The following is a 24,250-nucleotide window of genomic DNA, read 5'->3' on the forward strand; positions in this document are numbered from 1 at the left end:
ATTCACTTATATTTTTATAAAACCATGTAGACTGCACAACGTCACACATGTAATTAAAGACTGTATCATAAAGCATATGCACAAGCGGGCAATACTGAAGCTGCACAGGCAACCTTAATTCTGACATTTCCTCACTTTTGAGTGCTTGACTTTGCAACCTGAATAATGTTCTTTTAACATAGCTTTTTGGGTGTAATATATATTTAAAGTGTACATTAAAGGTAAGAAATCTGTCCACTTACTCAGCAATATCTGTCTCTTAGATGTACCAACCTTCCAAAAGGAGAGACTAACTGTTTCAACCAAGTACTCATGGAATGGTGGAACACATGATTTAATGAGTGTGAGCTATTTGGAAGAAATTATATTCTTAATCTGGTGCGACGAAAAAAATCAGTGCATAGCCATATTAAGGGTAACATTTTCAATAAGTGACTTAGGAGCCTAAATCTCATTTTCATTGTGGTGCTTTTGAAAATGTTATCCTTGTCTTTTAAAATGACTCTCGTTTTGATCGCCAAGCTCAGGAGTTGAAACATAGCGTAACTTTACGTTCATGGGTCTGTCTTTCAGCCCTCCTGTGTGTCAAACACATTCACATGCAAAGGTGCCAATTTCATTATGATGCTGGTTTTACGAACAAGTGTTTGATAACACACACACACACAAAAGTACAAAAGCAAGCAGTCTCCTGAACATAACCCACAGAGCAGACATATGAGAGTCTGTCTAAAGCAATGAGTGTGAAAGCAGAAAGTACATTCCATATAGTCAACTTTTACACCAAGGAATGAAAATTATTTTAATTGATAAGGGAGGGTTTGCTTGATATCCTAGGAATTTCAACACTGAAGCAATGATAAACTTTTGGATTTCAAATGCCTAAAATATACTTTTTCATTTATCTAAACTTCTTATTTATTTGTAAGACGCTATTGCCTCCAAGCCCCTATCAAAATCTGGTCCTCACTATTGCTGGGTGCTGCACAAACACAAAAGTAGATACAGTCTTTGCCATGAGAAGCACTTCCCTTTCCCTCTACGCACCTCATTAATTGTACATCCTAGCAAGAGGGTGGGGTGTATTTTATCTCTAGCGCTCTGTTTTTTAGTTACTTTTGTGTCACTTAAAAATATAGGACTGAATTTTCAAAAGAGACTATTTTGAGTACGTTTTTTTTCTTTTTGTCCAATTTAAAATTTACTAAAGGGGCTTGATTTTAGAGAGTCTGCACTTTCAGAAAAATCAACCTGCCTTTGAAAATTTAGGCCATAAATTATACCATATTGAAGCAGACAGTTTGCCCATCAAGTTTCGTATTGTACACTTCACACTGCCTCTGGCAATGGCCTATCCTATGCATGGTGCTTCCAGGAAAGCTCCGCTGGCTGTACAATATTGTTCACAGAGAAATAATTTCTTCCTGACCCGGCCACATGGGTCTGGGTTATCCCTGTATTTTAGCACCTTAAGTTACAAATGTCACGATGAGATTTATCCAGCCCTTTCTTAAATCCTACTATACTATTTTATTTAGATGGTTATTGTCCTGTCTAGCTCAGAAAGACAATGTTACTAGCCTCTGAACTCTCACTGGTGGTGGTATTCAGGATCATTTCCACTACACTGGGGATACAAGGAGTTGGATAGGGCACCAAGATTTAAAAAAATGTAGCAAACTAATTAGTACCGGTTTATTGTGGTTGTGATTCTGACAGCTTTATTCATACTGAAGAGTCCCAATGAAATGAACGGGGCGATGCGAAAGGTAAGGCGACTCAATGAGAGTAAAGTTGGCAGAATCTGGCACTGCGTGACAGGGGGCCTGGAGGCAGCAAAACCACTTGAGTTGGTGATATTCAGTGAGAAGGGTGTACATGTTGCTGTGAAACAAGTTACATGCCAGAGGCAAGGCGAGTGGGTAGTATAAAAGTTTGACTAAGGAAGAAAGAGGTAAAATATGCTGATGCAGGACAGCAACACAAACCTGGCAAGCATTTCCAAAAGCTCGGTGCTAGTGGTAGACCCTAAAGCAAGCCTACAATATGCAGCTGGCATCAATACAATGAAGAATGATACTCTTTTCTGATCTTGCAGCGGCTGTAGGCACAACCAGCTTTTTTTTTTTTAAGCAAAAGGCATGTGAGCCTTTTTTATTGCTAGATTTCATTCTTCCTTCCTTGGACGAATATCCACACTACCAACAAAAGGGAAAATCCCACTCACCATACGTATTTGGGGTCTCACATGCACATAAGCAGCTGAGCTGGGATGGAAAACAGAAATGCTCTCATGTTTATATTATGGTTGGAAAAGAAAGTGGGGACATTGGCACAGTACTGAACCCTCCCCTCTCCACTTGCTCTTCAAGCCATATTGTCTATAACAATCACACAGTGTATTATCATCTTTCCGTACTTTCGGCTGCTTATGTATTTCTACAATGTTTTAGTGAGGTGGAGAACATTGGGAAACACCAGGCCTGCCGCTAGGCCACCTCAGGTTTTGATCTCGACTTGGACGATAGACCTGCAAGAAGTGGTATTTGTGATTTATCTAAGTCTATGATAGTAGTGGAGGCACTGTACTGCTTGAGATGGCCTATGTTAGATGAGACATAGGACAGAGGAGCTGAATATTTGTACTCATTAGAGATTCCAGCATTTTTCATAGGCTTAGGGGGTTTTGTTCTGGTGTTCTGGGCAAATTCCAATATGGGATCATTACTAAGACCGCCAGACACATACGAATTTTCAATTAGATATATTCTTCTTCACTTCCTCGACTAAGTTTCTTTATCTTATGGTTGCGTACTGTTAAACAGCTCCCATGTTCCACTTCTGGGATGACTGCATTTCAGTGGGGAACAAAGTGATTTCCATATCTAAAGCTTGTAAAGAAATTTAGAATGGCTGAAAAGGAAATAAACTATATAAAGGTAAGATATATATTATTTTAATGCCTTTTTGTAGGATCCTGCTGCAAGACCGGTATAACAAAACTACTAGTAATGGTTTTTAACTGTCAGGACTGTCTTTTGCAGATCACAGTTGCTTTCTTGCTGTCCTCCCACCTCACGTTGCGCCATGTGAAGATATAGAATGCCCTCACTTCTGCTATTGCCTAGAATTATTAGGTGTATCCCTTTCTCCCTCCTATCTATTCAATGTATGTTGTAATCTGTTTGGGGCTGGACCACCTCCTACTGTGAATGTGTACAGCATCGAGCACAATGGGGCCCTGATTTCAGCTGGGGCCTGAAAGGGCTTTTGTAATACAAATAAAATAATTGCAACATTGGAGGATACTGTGGTATCATCTTATAAACCAAATGAGATGGTGTTTTAAGCAGCATTATCTATACAGAACCATGAAAATAGTTTGTTTTCAATTGAAACATTCCAGCCAGGTCTCTCTCTCGCTCTATTGCTTATGTTTTAGGGAGCAGTTTTCTGTTCAGACTTATCCATTTGCTTTTTTTATATAGTCTTCTGCAGGATTTTCCCTCTGTAGTTAAGTACATGGTCAGTCAACACCCCTCCCAGACATCTCTGGGCAGCGGTGTGCTCCTGAAGAGCAGGTTGATGAAAACCATATGGATCATGCAGATTTCAAAACAACTGCACTGTACAAAATTGAGGTTATGGGTGAACTGCATGGCTCAGTCTTTTTTTCTCAGCTTATCCGGCCCAGGATCAAAAGTATGATCAGCTGAAAACTGGTTGGTGACCTCCATGAAATGAAGTTGGTGGTCTCAGTCCAGTTCCTAGTAAACTAGTGTCCATCTCATTAATGACAGCTGTCAATAATGAACATCTTCACTAGCAGCCCCAATAGTAAGGATAGGAACTGAATGGTCATGAACACTGAGCTACCCTTTAATCCATAAAAATATCTTCAGGGATAGAGGCAAGCACGTGGGCAACGCTGGTCAAGTTTGTGCAGCTGCTGCTTCTGCTATACCTGTTCTATGGATAAATAGGGGGCTTAAGTCTTCAGGCCTGTCAGTCCAGAACCTTTCACCAGCACTAGAAACATGACAATACAATGAAAATACACACAATGAACTCAAATGGTGACTTAAAGGAGTTGTGGTGAATGTTTCATGATGGCTGCAAGCAGCTTAGCTTGTTATGAGTTACACACCCATATCAGAAACAAAGCTAACCCTTCAATGTCTATTATAATGCCATACCTCGATATGTACTTTAGAACAAGGTATTTAAACTTAACTAAGAGTCTTCCCAAGGCCTCTGAAACTAAATGGGAAAAATACATATTAATTGGGGAATGGAGAAATGTTCTTCAGTCCATCAGTTATATTAGGTTTCATGGAAAGTGCATGCTTGCAGAAGGTAAACCAGATGCAGTGTGTGCTGAGGGAAACGTCCTCCAATTTACATCATAAATGTATCTTAGAGAAACAAGGTCTGGCCTTGCAGTCCACTGAAGTCAGTGGGAGTTTTGCCATCCCCTTCAGAGAGTAGAAGATTGAGGCCATGTTGCTTAAGACAGGGGCTCTCAACCAGGAGTCCGGGGCCTCCTGGGGGGCCGTGGGTAGGTTTCAGGGGGTCCGCCAAGCAGAACCAGTGTTAGACTTGCTGGGGCCCAGAGCAGAAAGCCTATGCCCTGCTGTGCAGGGCTGAAGCCCGGGGCCTTGAGCCCACCACCTGGGGCTGAAGCAGAAGCCTGAGCAACTTAGCTTCGTGGGGCGCCCTGTGGCGTGGGGCCCTGGGCAATTGCCCTGCTTGCTACCCCTTAACGCCAGCCTTGGCTTTTATATGTAGAAAGCAGTTGTTGTGGAACAGGTGGGCCATGGAGTTTTTATAGTATGTGTGTGGGGGGGAGGGGCTCAGAAAGAAAAAGGTTGAGAACTCCTGGCTTAAGAAACCCTGGGCTTGACCAGGAGAGGTTCTGAGCACCTGCAAATCCCAGAGCAATTAATGAGTGGTGTGGGTGCTTTGCACTTTCAGGATCAGACCCTAAGTGGATTATGTTACATGGCAGATAGTCGTGCTGTACGAACTTGAACAGCATAGCACAGCAGCGCTGAACATTCCTAAGGCCATATGATCACATTCCAGCTCACATCTTATAGAATGGAACTGCTTGTAACACAGAGGTGAAGACCTATCAATGGCAGTAACAGCAACTTTCAAACCATGCCCCTGCTGGTCCTTATTTTGTTCTCATTTACAGTGGTAGCAATCCAGAGTAACCTAACTGATTTCAACAGAGTGAAAGAGATCAGAATCAGGCCTTGTTTTTCTAACCTCCACTTGGATGAGAATCCAGCACCCTTTTTATAATACCTCAAGGACCTCAGTGTTCATTTAGAATGAAAATTTCCTGACTACGCCAACATATTACCACATTCATATTTAACCTGTGTTCAGCTTCTGGAATGCATATAGCTTAAAACATTTTTTAAACAATGTTTAATATAAAATACAAGTATTAAGTGGAATCTGTGCGTATGTAAAATGTGCTCTTGTTCTGAAAACTACACATCTCCTGGCATGACGCAAACTTACCACAGTGGAAAAACATATTCAAATCAGTACATATTGGGTTAAGAAGGGGTTGCTGTAGCAGTCTTTGAAAGCAAGCCAGGGAATATTCTAAATAGGGGACACACTGCATGTTTTAACTGCTGTGATAATTCTGCATAAAGAGATGTGAAGGATCCAGCTCCTTGCCGTAGCATGCCATGTATCGCTGAATAAAATTACTGCCATGCAGTCTGTTAGTGAAGGAATGCGTAAACAGGCAATGTAGCCTTGCATCAGTTCCACAAAATGTTGCACAACACAAATGCCTCTCGATGTGTCATTTCCTGCTTGGCCACCAGCCCAGCTCCTGACAGTCAGTCAAAAATAAAAAAAAATAAAAAAACCGAAAGAGATTTAAAGCTGTTCTACTCTAAAGCACATTCCACCAACCCCAGACTTACCCCTCCACCCCCTCCCCTTGGAAGAAAGGAGAGAGAACTTCCTAAAAGCTGTTATGGTTCTAAGTCTAAGAATCTCAAAAATCTCAATCACTGCTCTGCATTTTATAAGCCAGTCGGCCAAACAGTTAATACCCAGACTGACCAGCTCCTTTTGCTTGTCTTTTGTAGAGCACACAGACAAAAAGACAATGTTTGCTCATACCTTTCATCACGTGTGTACCTCACAGGCTTCGGCTGCAGATAATATTCTGCAAGTAAGTCTAATGAAAGCAGAGCTTTTTTTCCCCTATCAATTAATATATGCTGAAAGCAGGGGTGACGTTAGGGGGTAGCAAGCAGGGTAATTGCCCAGGGCTCCACGCCACAGGGGACCCCACGTGGCAGGCTCAGGCTTTGGCTTCAGCCTCCCATGGCAGGGTTCGGGCTTCAGCTTCAGAAAGGTTGCAGAAATCCAATGTGTGAGCAGGTAAGAGAGACGGAGTCAGGGCCTGCTCCTTAGTTTCTGCCCTGGGCCCCAGCAAGTCTAACCCCGTCCCTGGCTGAAAGCTCAAAATTTCACTTCCATTTGAGTGGATTACAAAATGTAGTCTATCAGTTTGGAGACTACATTTTATAAGGCCGGTACATTAAAGACAGGGGTGGTTACATAACAGGATATGTCAGGTATTTGAGAAGGCACAAATTTGTCCCCAAGATCCCTACCCCATCCACTCTCCAGATTCTATTACCTTGCATGCCATGCTCTGTCCTAATCCAACCCAAAGACTGAGCAGCAGTGTAGAACTCCCTGAACTGCATTCTGGCTAACACTGACTGAGTTAACTAGTCAAAAAACACCTCTTTCCTACAAAGAGACACAGGAAGAGGTTCACCTTTCCGCCATGTAAAAATGGGCAGCTTTTGCCAGTTCACTTTCTAGACTCAATCTAATAAGGCAACCTCGTCTTGAAATCGTCACGCCATCGTCTTGAAATATTTTAAAATAATAACAAAACAGAGCAAGGTGAGAGCAGCGAGCTTCTACAAGCAGATGTTTAATACAACTAAACAGAGCTAATATTAAGAGCTTGACTTTCCAAACGCTGAGCTTCCAAACTGAAGTCACCGGGTGCCATGAGTGTTCAGCACCTCCTCAGGTCGGGCTCTAAATGATTGCAATATCTGTCATGGTATTGCTGCTGCTGCTACTACTACTGGAAAACATACAGTGTTTGTTCTCTCGAATCAACTTGCCAACAGAAGGTCAAAGTGCCTTGCCTATAAACACGCCTTACAAATTCAGGATCTAAAGCATGAAGTCATGTTTTAAGATGATAAGCTGGCAACCCAAGTAAATGACATTCTGTAAAGATGTGCATAATTTTATGTTTACGCTACTTAGGATGAAGGTTCTAATAAGTCATCAGTTGTGTTCCTTTAAAGGGAAGTTTTATAACTGAGATGAATCACAACTGCAAAAGATCAAAGTTAAAAAACATCAATGATGCCATGGGGTACTTTTTAATCTTGTAATGAATGATGATCATGTGCTCTTATGAAGTTGGTCCAACTGCCAACGCCAGATGTGTATATTAAGAAAAGAAGTTGTTTGTGATGTGACAGCCTTGGTTTAGCCGCCAGAGAGAGGAAAAATAGAATAACATGCTTCAGACATTTGAGTGAAATGCAGGTCCTGGCAAAGAGGGGCACTGTTTGCTGATACACAACTCATTAAGAAAAATACATCTGCTCTTGGAGCCACTTGTTGAATAGAAGTCATTATTGCCCCCAACCACCTAGCTTTCCTCATGCAAGGCAGGTGCCAAAATTCATTACACTGATTAATGCAATTACTAAAGAGCAGAAATTAATGCAGGGATTCTCAGAAGAAAAGCACTTCAGTGAAGCTTCTACAGAAGAGTCCATTTTCCAGAGCCGCTCTCTCCCTAAAATTCACATCAATGACTCCCATTCAAAACAACTAGTCAGTCTCTAGCTATTATGATCCCATATCTTGTACATCAGTCCAAAACAACAGAGCTTGCACAAACCAACCAACTCTGAAGATGAGCATCATAAACCAGCCAAACAACATTCTAAACTTGAATTGGCCCTTCTTGGCCACGTCTGACTGACTGGAAACTACATACAAGTGGACTCCATCAAAACTACAGGAACTGATTTTCAGAGTTATCGAGCATCCACACTTAAGAATAGTAGATGCACATCACATCTGAAGATCTGTCCCAAAGAGACTAGAGTAAAAAATTCAAGTTGGTCTTAATAGGATTTCTAAGATATAAGAACATAGCCTGAGGTTTTTTTAATTGCTTATTGTGATGGTGCAGTCCCAGTCTAATTAGATTATTCCTCCCACAGTCTGTGCCATCCCTGTCTATTCAGATGCTACTCTCTATACACTCTTCGCTCTCCACCCCCAAGCCCACACTGTCTCCTCTGCTTGGAGATATCCAATTTCATGGATGCATCAACACATGGAAGCAGCCCCTAAATGGATTAGCCAAATTAATTCCTGATGTAACTAACTCCTTTGGCATTACACCAGGGACACATTTAGCCAGAAGTCTCCAAGCAGGTTAGACAGGGCCAGCAGTCACAGGTGAACACAGCATCTTTAGCAAGAACAGAAGAATTACCAAAAGAGAGTCAGACAAGACAAAACACTCTCTGCGATAGTAACCTGAAAGCAGAAAACCTCCAACAAGAGCAGGCAGCACCAGAGGCATCTATGGAATGAAATGCATCCATAAGAGCAGAGTTGCTTGACTGTTCTCACTTACTGATCAGGGGGAAATTATGCAGACAGGGCAGGTCTTATGTAAGGCAGAAGATATTTTAAACCGCTTCTCCCAATCTTAGGGGAAGGAGCTGCAAATTCAGCTGTATTGGCCTGGGAGCCACTTCACTTGGGTACAACTCTACCTACCTGTACCTTTGCGGTATTTTAAGTAAAACTCCCTATAAACCCTGAAAGGTCTAGTCTGAATTTGCTGATCAAAGACAAAACAATGAATTGAGATGCTTCCATTAGGAGATATTTTTAATGTGGCTATTCATCAAATAATCCTTAATCTCTACACATACTTTAAATACAACTAGACCTGGTTAATCCCAATCAATTTGGAAACACTGTTTCTAGCTAGATTAAGAAAAAATCTAGGACTGGCTCCTCAGTGATACCTGCACGATGCAAGATTGATTACCAGTTAAATCTGCCAGCCAACCAGATAAACCAAGATGGATTAACCAGGTCTGACTGTATCTATTAGTAGGAGCTATCTATAACAATTACTGGAACATGACCAAACACAACTGTCATAACAAGAAAGCCAGCAATTATTTCAAATAGATTTTTGATAATTAAGGCGTGTGCATGTTATAAGAGGTGAGTGAAAGTCTGTTTTTTTAATTAAACATTCTCTGTGCTTGGGAAATACACAAAGACAGCGCTGTCAACATGCTAGGGCTTTTATGGTTACTTATTTCGCTCCTTAGCTCCCAGGATCTGTGGTAAATACACAGTTGAAAATGGACGTTGTGCTAGGAAAATCCAATCTCAGGTGTGACATGATTAACCAGCGGTCATTGGGCCAGACGCATTAAGTGTATGATGGCAAAAGAAATCCTGAGCAAAGATGCATTTCCCCCCCATCAATTGGGACTGATCCTGCATGGCACTGAGCGTCTGCTAACTTCTGAGTCTCCTCAGTTTGAAGTTAATGGAATTTGAGGGCACTCAGCACCTTGCTGGATTGGGTCTATTGTCCCAAAATCAAATGATACACGGAAACAGTGGGCCTGATTCTCATTTGCACCAAGGCCCCTTTACACCATTCTGGCAGTATAAAGGGCCCTTAGTGTAAATAGGAATCAGGCCCACTGTTTCCAAATTTCCCTTATAATGCCAGAGTGGTGTAAAGGGGCCTTAGTGTACATGAAATAAGGCTCACTATTGCCCTAATTCAGAAGAATTTAAGCACATGCTTAATTTCAACCATATGAGTAGTCCCACTGAGTTCAATGGAACTGCTCACATACTTTAGAGTTAAGCAGGTGCTTAAGTATTTTGCTGAATGGGGATCTATGTTTCACAAAGAAATGTATTCCATCTATAAGACTCTATTAAACAAAATTAACATTTTACTTTTACAGACTCCCATCAGCAGATATTAGAGCATAAAGGGAGAACACAGTACTTACTTCTTGGCTCTCTTGGTCCATCCACTGTAACCTTTATAGCTCTGTGGTATGTAGCGACTTGCGGGGGGTTCGTAAGGACAGTTATTGTTAAGGTAAAACTCTTCCCTACAGAGAGAACAAAAATAACAAATGAGGAATGACTATAACATGAAAACAGCCATATGCATGGGCAGTAAAGAATAAAAGGCATTTACAATTCTTCCCAGTCATTTCCACAATCATGAAAATTAAAAACACAAACTAATCATACGAGTTTTCTTCCCCTTCAGTTATACTCTAATATCAGTAATACCATCCAAGTGTTGACAATTTAAGATTTCTTATTTAATATTAGATCGTGACACAATGATAAAACAAGAGTAATTCACTACTGAGGCAACAAGGAGTCTGGTGGCATCTTAAAGACTAACAGATTTATTTGGGCATAAGCTTTCGTGGGTAAAAACCTCACTTCTTCGGATGCATAGAGTGAAAGTTACAGATGCAGGCATTATATACTGACACATGGAGAGCAGGGAGTTACTTCGCAAGTGGAGAACCAGTGTTGACAGGGCCAATTCAATCAGGGTGGATGTAGTCCACTCCCAATAATGGATGAGGAGGTGTCAATTCCAGGAGAGGAAAAGCTGCTGCTGTAATGAGCCAGCCACTCCCAGTCCCTATTCAAACCCAGATTAATGGTGTTAAATTTGCAAATGAATTTTAGTTCTGCTGTTTCTCTTTGAAGTCTGTTTCTGAAGTTTTTTTGTTCAATGATAGTGACTTTTAAATCTGTAATAGAATGACCAGGGAGATTGAAGTACTGAGGATAAACCAAATTCTGCTCTCATTTACATCACTGTAAATCCAAAGCAACTCAGCTAAATAGAGTTATTTACATTTTACTGTGGGGTGACAGAGAGCAGAATTTGTTCCTAATGTTATTTACTTCACATTGTTTTGTCATTTTATTTGTTTGACTTCACTACAATAATATGAGGAAAAATATATATTCCTCATGGATGCCATTTAACATTTAGTGTGTCCATCCTTAATCTGCCTATCATGATATGATGCTATCTTCGTTATTGGAGCAGACGTTTTTCCTTACATATACTCCACCTATTAAATCTTTAAATATCTATCCACTGACTGTGAGAAATTGTTTTTGTATGTATAAAATATTTTCTATCACAAATCTGCATTTTAACTTTTCAGTGTTACATTTCATATAGACATTGTACACGATGACCTGCAGCCTTTGGCACAATGAAGAACTAAATAAATAAACCAAAAGACTGGATCTCAGCATACATTCTCCCAAGACACTGGCCTCTGTTCTGCAGACTCACTGACAGTTGTAATCAGTCAGATATGCAACGGTTAGTCACGTCAGATAGTCAAAACTGCAAACTCTTTCAAGACAGGAAAAGGTGGGCGTACAACAGTGACTCAATAAAACAGTCAGCAATCTCAGGCCTTATTGCTCATTTAAGCTGCTACTTTACCAGAATCTTAAAACCCCTTCTTTTTTTTTTTTTTTTTTTATCCAGTTTTTTTTTTCCCCCTCTCATTGAACTCTGAAGGCAGTCAATCAAAACACAAATCTTAAACAATATGTAAGAGCGCAAAACTTAATGCAATCAGTTCAAACCCTAACACAGAACAGGTCTTTGGCTGTCAAATCTAGTAACTGATTTTTCTTTTCAAGCCAAGTCATACACTTTCAAAACCTGCCTGAGACACACATCATTTACTATCAAGCGTACGACTTCAGACGATCTTGGCCATATTTTTCTAAGAGCAAGTGACAGAGAATGTTTCAAGAGAATAGAACTGTCATGTAGAGTAAAATAACTTTCCAGGTGGAACTGTGCTCCAGTTGTGCCCATTTCTCCAACAGACACAAGTGAGAGTGAAGTCTGTGAGTTCCAGGCTCTGGCAGGGGGGATGGAAAACCAAAAAGGTTAAATTCTGGTAGCAGGCAGCAACGAGAGCATGTGGAAGTAGTTGGCTGCCCTCATCCTCGCTACTCTAGAAAAAGGTAGAGAGAGACCCTTCTGCAGGTCTCTCAAAACTGACATTGCAGAGAAGAGTAACTATAGAGGAATAGTAGGAATTTAACCTATTGCTTACACAAAAATTCACCGGTGACATTTCACCCATTTGTACAGGGGTGGCTACAGCAGACATCTAAGGGAGCTTCCAAGTGCATCTACAGACAGAATTTGGTCCTACCATATTATGGTTTTATTAATATGTCAAATAGCCATAAAAGCCTGTCTAGATTAAAAAAAACAACACGATAAAGCACACTGCTTGTGACAGTTTGAAAATTCATTCTACAGCTAGACAAGTGCTGCAAGATTTTCTATCCCAAAAATATCTCTGCATAATACAATGGCCAAAAAATACACACTTCATATAAAGGGCTATATTTTGCCTTCTGCCAAGGCCTGTGCGCATGTCTAAATTATCATCCTGCCAAAGCCTAACTACGAGCAGTTGAGCACGTCTAATTTGAAAGGGGGAGAGTTTTCTTTTCCCTACTTGATATTCTTAGCTACACAGATGCAATAATGTATCAGCATTCAGGAAGTCTCAGCTAACCAATTCACTGCTTTTTGTAGGACAAGGGCCCAATCCTCAAGGTGCTGAGCACCCTCTACTTCCAGTGAAGCCTAAGGGGATTGAAGGCATTCGGCACCTTTTCAAGAGGTGCTCTACACATTATAGGATTGGGCCCAAAGTACATTTCATAGGATTATGTATTTGTGTGAACACTTACGCTTTCCACAGTTAGATTTAATTGATTTTCTGTATATCTTTCATCAGCTGCAAAATCTTTCTATGTACCTTTTTTTAATAGCTTTCTCTGTGCCCTTAAAAATGTAAACTATTTACTTCTGGTAGCTAATGAATAATTATAGTACTCTTTAATGAGCCTCACAGGGTAAGAAATTATTTGGCACTCTTGCTTGAATGTGTCCCCAAACTGTGCATTCTTTGTCATTAACACATGTGAGTGCAACTGACATAGTAATGGGCAAGCCTGACATATGTTGGAGCCTAAAGCTAACAAGAGAAATTAGCTTGGAAGCAGACTTGGCGACCTGTGGAGGTGTTGCATATTTTTTTCATCCAGATGCTAATGTGATTAATTCAAAATATCAAGACACAAAAAAATGAAGGGCCTGATCCAAAACCCATTGAAGATGGGAGTCAGGCCATTGACTCCAATGGACTTTGGATCAGGCCCCTAAGGATAAGTTACTGCCCTACACCCTCGCATAAGCAACTCCCATTGAGACTAATGGGACTTCTGCATACACATTTAGGACCCAGTGTTAGGATACTTGTATTTCCCCATCCAAAAGAGTGTTTGTGTTGCCATGGGATAGAAAATAAATAAACAAAACGGTGAAGTTGCAGGTAATCTCTTCTATTGGATAATATTCAAATGTGCAGACATCAGAGCATCCCCATGGGTCATGGGAAAGAAGGGAAACGGAGAGAAGGTAAAGAGGTAGGTTGATGATTCAGACTTGACGATTACATTTAGAGATACAAAGATCAAAGGGGGAGCTATTTTGAAAGATGTAAACTTAAAGTCAGAAACAGGTGTGGATTAGTTTCTTGCCTCTGAAAAATGACTTCTTTGCTTTTTTATTTTTCCTATCCAACTTCATGCAGCCACCAACATTCTTCTCTGCTCTATGTGTAGCTTTCTCACGTTTGTTTGCTACTACTGTTTGCTTTCCTGCTATTTTAAGTGGTGTTATAAAAATCTATCATTAATGATACCTCTCTCTCTCTGTTCTGTCTAAGTCTGGAAGACAAGTCTGGACCAATTTCTCCATCCTGCCTCTGGCAGCAGAATGTGGCATTTCAGATCTTCCACCAAGTCCCGGCTGCTTCAAAGGAAAATCCCTACTTTCTTCCGTTAAGATCATAAGAAATATAGGGGGAGGGGGTCAGCTCTGTTTGGACATAATTACACTTCATCAAAAGAAGCTTTCTTCATCTTCCATGCGTGAAAAGTCTGCAAGCAGTTAAGTCTGTCTTTTTTCTTTCTTTTTTTTTAAATATAAAAATTGCTATTTGGGAAACTAGCCAAAACTCAGAAAGCCAATATAGTAAAAGAGTGCACACCCTTTGTTTTTCTTTGAAGTTTCTTAAATAAATATGTTGAGAGTTTGTAAAGTACACTATCACTTTTCCATAGATTTTACCCAGATTGATCAGAGAAAACTTCTTAACCAAAGACTGAAGAACACAAAAGATAAATGAAACTACTTTGGCCAAATATGAAAAGTGTTTATATATATATAATTAAAATTAAAATATGTGTGCATATGTATATAGTGCCAGATCCTTTAGATACTCTACTTCATTTCCTATGTTTTAATAAAAAAGTATATTTCATAGGTTTCAAATGAGATTCAGAGCACACAGGTAGTACATCATATGTCAGTTCTTTTTCAACACTTGTTATGGGATATAACTACTGTACTTTTATTGTAAGGCTGCACTGGTGGTGGAGCCAGAGAACCTTCAAATTTAATCCATCAATGGAAAGACAAAAGCAGACAGTAACTTTTTTTTTTTTAAAGGAAGTAAGATAAATGGAAGAGAAGAAGAACACCTTATCCTAGAGGGTAGTGAACTCCATTTTTATATCATATTACCTTTGCAGTAGAGTGGTCCTTTATTATACATAATTTTAAAAAACTTAAAAGCTAAAAAGTACACATTATTGGCCACATTCCTAAAATAAAATCTACTCACTGGAAACAGTCCATATTGAATCATTTTTATCAAACACTTATAATTGTAACAATGTGCCATCTGATGTGAACTATAGAGGCAGTTGTCAGAGGTTTGACTTTCTCTGATAAACGATCGCTCTGTCAAAGCTGGATTGCAACTCCTCTACATAGGGTATTATTATAAAATTAGCATTTTTGTTAAATGTGTGTGACCTTTTTTTTCCCTGGATGACTTTTTAAAAACTAAATATTACATGAAATATACAAAAAATATTTAGGCTGAATCAGTGGCCTGATATAGCAAACCCCTCTGAGGATTCCTTCAGTAAAAACTGACAAGTTAGTTTCCTTCAAGCAGGGCTGGCTCTAGGCACCAGCTTACCAAGCAGGTGCTTGGGGCGGCCACTTCGGAGGGGGGCGGCACGTCCAGCTGTTCAGCGGCAATTCGGCAGACGGTCCCTCACTCCTGCTCGGAGCAAAGGACCTCCCGCTGAATTGCCACCGCAGATCGCGATCGCGGCTTTTTTGTTTGTTTGTTTGTTTGGCTGCTTGGGGCGGCCAAAACCCTGGAGCCGGCCCTGCCTTCAAGACATCCTTTCAGTCATTAACTCAAATTTTAAAGCAGCTGCAAGAATTTTAAAAGGAAATTCTTTTCAATCTTTGCCTTGGTTATAAAAGCTTCTTATGACTGGAGTATAGATTTCAGATTAGAGGAAGCTCTTAAGCAGCAAAGAGACAACTTCAGGGCTCTAAATCTTTAGGAAACTAGAAAGTTATAATCTCTGCCATTCTGTTGTAAGCAATGTATATTAGAGGTTAAATTTCATTCAAACCAAAAGCCTACAACCAAGGTTAATAAAGTTAAGCAAGCTACGGACAGGGAACATAAGATTGCATGTTGCTGCACATGTGGAGCCTGATTCAAAGCATGCTGAAGTCAATGGAAGGCCCTATGGGATTAGGCCCATAAAGTGTCTGGCCTATAGCTAAGGCCCTACCAAATTCACGACCATGAAAAACGTGTCATGGACCGTGAAATCTGGTCTCCCTCTGTGAAATCTGCTCTTTTGTGTGCTTTTACTCTACACTATACAGATTTCATGGCGGAGATTAGTGTTTCTCAAATTGGGGGTCCTGACCCAAAAGGGAGTTGCAGGGGGGTCGCAAGGCTATTGGGGGGGGGCATGGAATTGCTATCCTTACTTGTGTGCTGCCTTCAGCGCTGGATGGCCAGAGAGCAATGGCTGCTGATTGAGGGCCTGGCTCTGCAGACAGCAGTGCAGAAGTAAGGGTGGCAATATCATACCATGCCAACCCTACTTCTGCGCTGCTGCTGACTGCGGCTCTGCCTTCAGAACTGGATTCCTGGCCAGCAGCTGCCACTCTCCAGCTGCCCAACTCTGAAGGCAGCGCCACCACCAGCAGCAGCGCAGAAGTAAGGGCAGCCATACCGCAACCCCCACACACAATAACCTTGCGAGCCCCCCATACACACAACTCCTTTTTGGGTCAAGACCCCTACAATTACAACAGCTGACATTTCAGATTTAAATAGCTGGAATCATGAAATTTATGATTTTTTAAATCCTATGACAATGAAATTGACCAAAATGGACTGTGAATTTGGTAGGGCCCTACCGATAGCACATGTAAGATGCAAAGAACATAACGATAGCTCTTCCTGCTACCAGTTAAGAGGCTGCTTTACTGCTACAGGAGCACATGCATTTTTCTTCTCTCATTACCATGGCCTGAAATCTGTTGTGTGACTTCATGTAACTCAGAACATGAAACTCTTCACTTCATTCTCCCCTCCCAATATGAGTAAAATATAGAACCAGGGCAGTAAATATTTTTTTTCAAAATTCAGATGTCATAAAAACAAGCAAAAAATGTCAGGAGTCAGAAAAACCTGGCAAGGTGCAAAGACAACAAACTCAGTCTGGACAAATGCTGAAGTTTGTGAATAAAACCTGCATTTATCCTTGTAAATGAAAGGCTGATGGGGATTTATTTACAGACTAATCAGTATTTCATTGTGGAATCAGTTTGACTTCTCGACTGCATTTGTTATTCATTATAAAAATATAAAATGTAACAGCGTACCTCTTCCACTCCTGCCCACAAATCTTAGGTCATTAAACCTGGCCACTTGGTTCTTCATCACAGCAGAGGCGTTCCTCAGCTCTGCAGAATAGTTTTCATCATTTCCAGCCATGACGGTGACCACGGTCCCATCAGGTACTTCTCCTAAAGCCACCACCTGTGACAATGGGGAGACAGCAATAATTCTTGAAATTAGGTTTGAAAATGTTTGTCTTTGTTGCAGTTTACACATCTGCACCTTCGGTATTAAGCTCTGCGGTGGTTGTTGCTGTCAACTGTGGTCAATAGTCATAAGCCAGCTGAGTAAGCAATAAATCGTTACATCAAACAGAAAAACATCTCATAATGTCTCGCTTTCTCATAGTCTAATAGAGGGTCCTTCGTTGTTGTACCTATTCAGAAATGTTCAGTATCTTTATGGGGAGTATATGGTTTAATAAATCCTCAAAGCCAACTTTGTTCTTTGCAGCTCGTGTGCAGTGGGAAAACATGAAATATGGCTCATATCCATAAATCATACATGAGAATGCATTTGAAATGGAAAGTTGGATATTATTATCAGCAGCCATTTCGCTCTGCAATTCTGTTCTATTTAAACTCTTAGACTGGCTCCCATCACGGTAGTATCTGAGCACTTGATCATGTCAGATTTCACCAGAGAAACTGGGTTAGGCCTAAAGAGTTGGAGGGGAGACCTCCAAATAACATCTAGCTGCAGCGGGGAGTAGTGCTGGGGCTTCAATAAATGGCACACCTCCTTTGGAAGAGTTCTCCAACATTCTGTTATGGAGCGTTGTGTTGCTGGAACTGACATCTTTCAGATACAACATAAAACCAAGAGCCTATCCACTTATAGCTGTTAAAGATCTTGTAGCACTTGTCTCAAGAGTAGGGTGTGGTTAACTCTGGTGTATTGTTCTAATTCTAACTTGGGTGACAACACTATACCAACATAATATGACCTTGTATTTCAAATATATATGATATTCTCACTTCTTGTCCTACAGATTGTGTACTGCTGGAGTAGGCTATTAAACAGATACTGAATTTCAGTGCAGCCAGAAGTGAGAACAGATTATTATATTCTGTTCTGAAAATGCTTTGGGATATAAAATAGTATTTTTATATTTAAATTAGAACATGAGCACTGATTCACTATGAAAGTTCATTTCAACGTTACTTCAGATAGGATGCAATGATTCTCCACAACAGTACTAAGCAAATAATTTTCCTATGCCCTTTACTGTAACATCACTAACACCAAATATAAATGTGTAACAAATAGAGTCACAAATTTTGTACATGAGAGTTTTAAAACTTTTTATAAAAATACTTGGCCTGAGACATTCTAGCTTATGATTCTACTGAACCCTGTCCCTTTACAATTACTACCGTTTGATGGTCAGATATTATTTTTTTATTATTCAGACTACAAAACCAGGTGATGATCAACTCTTTTTTTCAGAAATACACTCTATGATATTTTGTAATCAATTCAACTTTAAATGTCTTTCCCAAATATGATCATGTCTGAAACTAATAAGTTCAGGTCAAATCATACCATCAATTAAGTAGAAATAATTAACAGCTCTGAATAAATATGGACGGCATGATATAACCCTGTGTGCTGAACAGCAACAAAAATAGTGTCAAATGTATACCAAATTTGAAATATACATTAATTGATAGATTCCATTACTAAAAATTATTGCTCTGATGATCTGAATCAGAGCAAGCATGTAGCAAAGCTGATGTACTGCATATGATGGATTAAACTGATGCTTGTATAATTTTCCAAAGACCACCTAACACACAAAGGGAGTGTTGCCACTAACTTCGGTGAAGCAGGACTTCACCCCCAAAATTACTGTAAAGTGATTTTAATGTCACTGACCACAAGAACATAGGAACTGACATATTGAATAAGGCCCATGGTCCATCTAGCCCGGAGGTTCTCAAACTTTTGTACTGGTGCCCCCGTCACATAACAAGCCTCAGAGTGTGACACACACACACCCATCAATTAAAAACCCTTTTTAATGTATTTAACACCATTATAAATGTTGGAGGCAAAGCGGGGTTTGGGATGGAGGCTAACAGCTCGCGACCCCCCATGTAATAATCTCACAACCCCCTGAGGGATCCCAACCCCCAGTTTGAGAACCCCTGATCTAGCCCAATATCTTGTCTCTCACAGCTGCCAGAACCAGATACGTCAGAGCAAGGTGCTAGAAACCCCACAATAGCCAGATGTGGGATAATCTGCCCGCCTACCCTCTACTAGTCAGAGTTTGGTTTAAACCGTGAAGCATGAGGTTTCATATCACTTCTAAAAAAAAATTAAGTTTTGAGTTTTGACTATTACAACTCTGGATATTCTTGTTATCCATATACATGTCCAATGTGAGTTACAAAAAACTTCAACACATTACATCCAGAAAAGCAAAAGAAAGTCAGAGCAGAGAAGGAAGTGCAAGTCTGTCAAGGGGCCTCAAGTAGAGGGAGTGAAATTACTCTGTCCTCAACTCACCTCCTTGTGTCTATGTATTATGCAGCAGATCAAATATTGGGTAAGACTGATCACAATCTGTCTTGAACCCTCGTAATAATGAATAATATAGATTGCTATCTGGACACAATGGAATGAGCATGAGTAAGATAAAATACTCTTTGAAGGCCCTTCTATCTTGACCCCTCAACGTCTTCATTTTCAGTGGGTTTCAGTCTGATCCGTAAGTGGGGGGTTTTAAAAAAAAAATGTTGTCTATTTAAGTTCAATTTGTCATTTTAAACAGCAGTACAATTTGTGTACGACACTTCTTGAGTCATAGTGCTAGCATGCTGCTCATACCTAATATGCACCGACATTATTCTTAATGTACAGCATCCTTTGACACACTGTTATGTAATGTCACTGAATATTATTCTTACTGAGAACAGACACACGGAGCTCTGGGTGCAAACATGAAACTTTGTCTAATAAAACAAAGTTCCATCATACTGCACAAAATATTTCTCTACTACCGAGTAAGAATAATACATTTACCACTGCCATTTTACATTTTTTGTAATGAAATATTAATAGGCTATGGCACATATGTAATGTCACTGTTCTGGCCCATAGCTTTACAAAAAAGTCAGAACGTTAGAAAAATACATATTATTTATCCACTTTTTAAATTAAGAATAACTTTATGTATTGAAAGACTTTTTGTGTAAAGAAGTGAACTTGAGTTGGCAGTTTTTATGCCACGTATCAACCTAAATGATTTAAAATATCTTAGACAGAAAATCAAGGATTATAATGCATTGCAAAAAAGAAGGCAGTAGTACTTATCATTAAACATAAATATCTAAGAGTAGCTACTCTCTGAGCTATTTAGCTATTTTTCAAAGATTAATATCTCAGCCATTTAAAAATATTTATTTTCAAAAAGGCACCAATCCATACTAAAATACCTATAAATTCTGATGACTAAAAATTAAGCATTTGGGGTTTTTTTTTTAGCTAGGTCTCAGCAAAAAGGCACATGGAACCACAAAACACAAATCTTAGAATTTGAAAATGACTTTATCAATGCATGTACTTTTTCGAATAACAATTCATGTCTGGTCTGGCAACCTGTTTGCCAGTTTCAGTCCCATGGGATTTGAAATGGCCAAGGTATGTACACTGAAGACTGACGTTATAAATGTGAAGCAAAAATACTACACAATAATATTATGTAGTAAGACTCTTTACATAGTAAAAAGATTGTTTCCAGAAAGAGCTCGTGTACATGATATTAGCTGTTTTCAAACACTACTATCTCTATCATTTCAATACCTTTGCTTGTAAAAATACTAAAAGACATTATTCGCATAAAGGGCTCCCAGAATGTAAAACCTCCTATATTACAAATAATGTCTTTTCTTGCCTAGAGTTTGCCAAAAGAGCATCTGAAGCTATTAAAAATATTTTAATGGTCTATAACTTAAAACAGAATAACTGATTTGCACTACTTTTTGTTTAAAAAAATACATCTGGACTGACAATTTATACACCAAGTTCAGCTTGAAGCTATTTAAAACAGCTGAGTTATAAACTCTGGAAACTGGGGGTTAGAGTGAAACGCTGACAGACCCTTAACTACTGGTGCTACTGGATATAGCTTGAATACTGTACATTGATTTTTTCTTGATTGTTGTTATCTTATGTCAACTAATGCTTTTTGCTACTATCAGCTTCTTGCAGGACAACAAAGAACATACAAGCCTGGTGTAATAATTCTGTCTTTGCGTGTCTCAGTAAGATGCTACTGAAAGAATTGTCAACTGAGGGACAAATCCTGTTATCCCAACTCAAGTAAGTAGGCCCATTGACTACTATGGAACTACTTGTGAATAACGTGAACATGATATAGCCCCAGTCCCATTGTCTCAATTTCCTTTATATCTTAGCCACCTGAACATTATTAAGCAGTTACAAAGCTATGTTAATAAGTGCATTGTTAGCATTCTTCACTATAAAAATAGTTTGCACTAACTTAGTCTTACTACTCAGTATATTAAACAAGAACTCCCTTCACAGCTCATGTAAATATTAATACTCCAATTCAAGTATCTTACTAGCCAACATGATTTTAAAAAATTATAATCAAAACTATCACTGTTTATAACATACTTCCTTTCCTACAATTGATTTATATCTGGTTTTTTTAAATTAAAACAGTGGTATGTCCAAAGCACTTTTTAACTAGAGAATCCTATAATAGAATTATGATATACTTAACACACCATTCAAAATATTATCATCAACATATTATTTATTGCCAATAAAACTTCAGTTGCCAATTTTTAAAAAGCATGCTGTATGTGAGCTAGTTACGGTACATCCCAGATCTCTCTCTATATATTTTGATTAAAGATAACTGCTACTGTATTACATTAAGTTATAGTGATTTTTTTGTTATATATGCATTTGGATTATTTCATCTTGAAATTGTGCAGAGTTACATATCATTTCAATTTATACAGTGAAAAGAAAACTGATGAAATATGTGTTCAAGATAATTGTTAAGTAAATGTAATTAGGATTTACAGTACAGTTTTTCAGTAGTAAATAAAGGTAATACATACAGAATGTACACATAATGCATGCACATATATTCTCTGTGTAAAAATACAGATGTATGTAAATGTGCACATGCTTTATAGCTGAGTGGTGGTGTAAGTGGTCAAAGAACTGCTCGTAGTCAATTTAATATCCCTGACACCTCAATAAACCAGATAAATCTATGCAGGTCTGTCAATAGGTACCTGTATGGCCTTTATTACTGTAGTATTTGAATATTGTGCATACTGAATACTTCATCCAATTTAGCTAGTGTGTGCTTAAATATATATAGACAGAGAGGGACTGGGAAATGCTCTAAACACATCTGTCCTTTTATCAGGTTTAAATGTGCTTTTTTGTAACCATATCTTGTGTCATATTAGGTTCATATTTTTCTCCTAAACTTTTTAATCCAGCAGATGTGATAGTATCCTTTAAAGGTAAGTAAATAAGAAAAAGTAGAAGAAGATGATGCCTGACATTTCAAAAGAAGCCAGAGACAGCTATAACTGCAATGTGTAATGTTTACTTCTGTGAACTATAACTTTAATACTAATCTAATCTAATCTAATCTAACAGTGATCAAAATTACAATCAAAGTTACCTGAAATCTCCTCCTCCTTACCCCCAACCATCAGTGCCCTCTGAATAAGACTTGCTCAGGAAAAATGATCAACACCTGATATTTGCCATGGCCCTTTAATGCTTGGCAAAGTTACAGAAATAGAAGATTTTCTAATGGCTCTGTTTAGCCTGTTCTCTGCAATCTCTAACAAGTGGGGCCCACAAAGACTACTAATCATTTAACTCTAAGGCAGACCGAGTTCTTCCACAATCTTTCCCTGTCATATATGTGAGCTTCAGACAAATGTAGTCTGTTTCTCTGTCTGATATTAAAGCAAGCCATTCAATCTCCATGTCAGCTTTACATACACTTATTTTAACGTCAGTTTCCTTTACTGATGCTTAGATTTTTCACTTACAAATATATCCCCCTTCGTAATGATTACATCTCTATCGGTCAGGAACTACAGCACTCTTAGATAGTTATACTTTGTTCTAGAAGATACTGATTTCAAACTCTTCTGCTTTTCAATGATTTTCAGGCAGGGTAACTATATTTTGCCAGGGATGCTGCAATAGCAGGAGGTTGGAGGGGTTTCGATTTTACACAGCCAGTAAAATCCAAAATTGCAAAGTTTAGATCAGCTAATTCCGGTGCTGGGTTTTGGACTGACTCAGGTGCTGATGGACAGGCACAGGTGCCTTGGGACAGCCGAGTTACTACTCATTTCACCACTGAAGGAATTGAAAGAAATCTGCAGCGGAAAGTTTGGTGGGAGGGTAAAGGCTTGCTTAAAAGCAAGCACACAAACAACCACACAATAATCCTTTCTTAACATTAGCGGAGTGTGCGGATGTCGACTGAAAATGAAAAGCAACATTCCCGATTTAGATCTGGGTGGTATTTATTATCTAAATAGCGTATGATGTTACTGATAACTTATGCACTGTCCCCTGCCAAAGTGAACGTCTTCTGGACAGACACTTCCTAACTTGTCCAGCAGGAGAAGTGAAGGGGCACCATCTCCCATTGGGAGGGCAAGAGCTCTGTCCTCTCTCCCCACTCTTAGCCCCTTTGTAGATCCCAGTTTTAAAATCGGGATAATTTTTCTACCCCTAGCTTAGGAGGATCTGTTCTCCAGAAGCAGCTGTAAAACAGTGTAACTCCGGGAGGCAGCAACACCTCCCCCTACCTCTTCACACAGCGAAATACAAATAGCTTGACGCTTCGCAAAAAGTAAGTTCAACCTGACACCTAGAGAGACACACCCAAGTGAAAAAGAGAAAAAAAGTTCCATCAGGGACGTGGGTCCTTCTCCTGGTGTCCTTCCTAAATCAACAGCAGGGCACGCACACACAACACCATCAAACCCTGCTTCATACCCGTGAATACATCAATTAACATGCCTTTAGAAATTGTGAAAGGAAGGGGGCAGACCTTTGGTGCTGAAACAGAGGAGAGGGAACATTTGGAGGAAGCTCAAAGACACCCCTTCTCCTCTCCCCTTTCTTATAACTCTATACATTGCTTTGGGGATGGGTAAATCCCCGCACCTACTTGAAAAATATTCTGCATCCAGTCC

At 39.5% G+C, this 24,250-nt stretch overlaps 1 protein-coding gene across 2 annotated transcripts in view; it reads right to left on the reverse strand.

Moving 5' to 3' along the window:
* RUNX2 (RUNX family transcription factor 2) overlaps positions 1-24,250 on the reverse strand; it is a 191,491-nt gene that overhangs the window by 80,298 nt on the left and 86,943 nt on the right. For both annotated transcript variants that reach the window (XM_024212812.3, XM_024212811.3), the window contains exons 4-5: positions 17,009-17,165; positions 10,155-10,259 (exon numbers count right to left, since the gene is read on the reverse strand). In XM_024212812.3, coding sequence (XP_024068580.1) covers positions 10,155-10,259; positions 17,009-17,165 — 262 coding nt within the window. The remainder of the gene's footprint in view (positions 1-10,154; positions 10,260-17,008; positions 17,166-24,250) is intronic.

This window comes from Terrapene carolina, unplaced genomic scaffold (genome assembly GCF_002925995.2).
Source record: "Terrapene carolina triunguis isolate 2854851 unplaced genomic scaffold, T_m_triunguis-2.0 Scaffold42, whole genome shotgun sequence".
In the NCBI taxonomy this organism is placed as follows: Eukaryota; Metazoa; Chordata; order Testudines; family Emydidae; genus Terrapene; species Terrapene triunguis.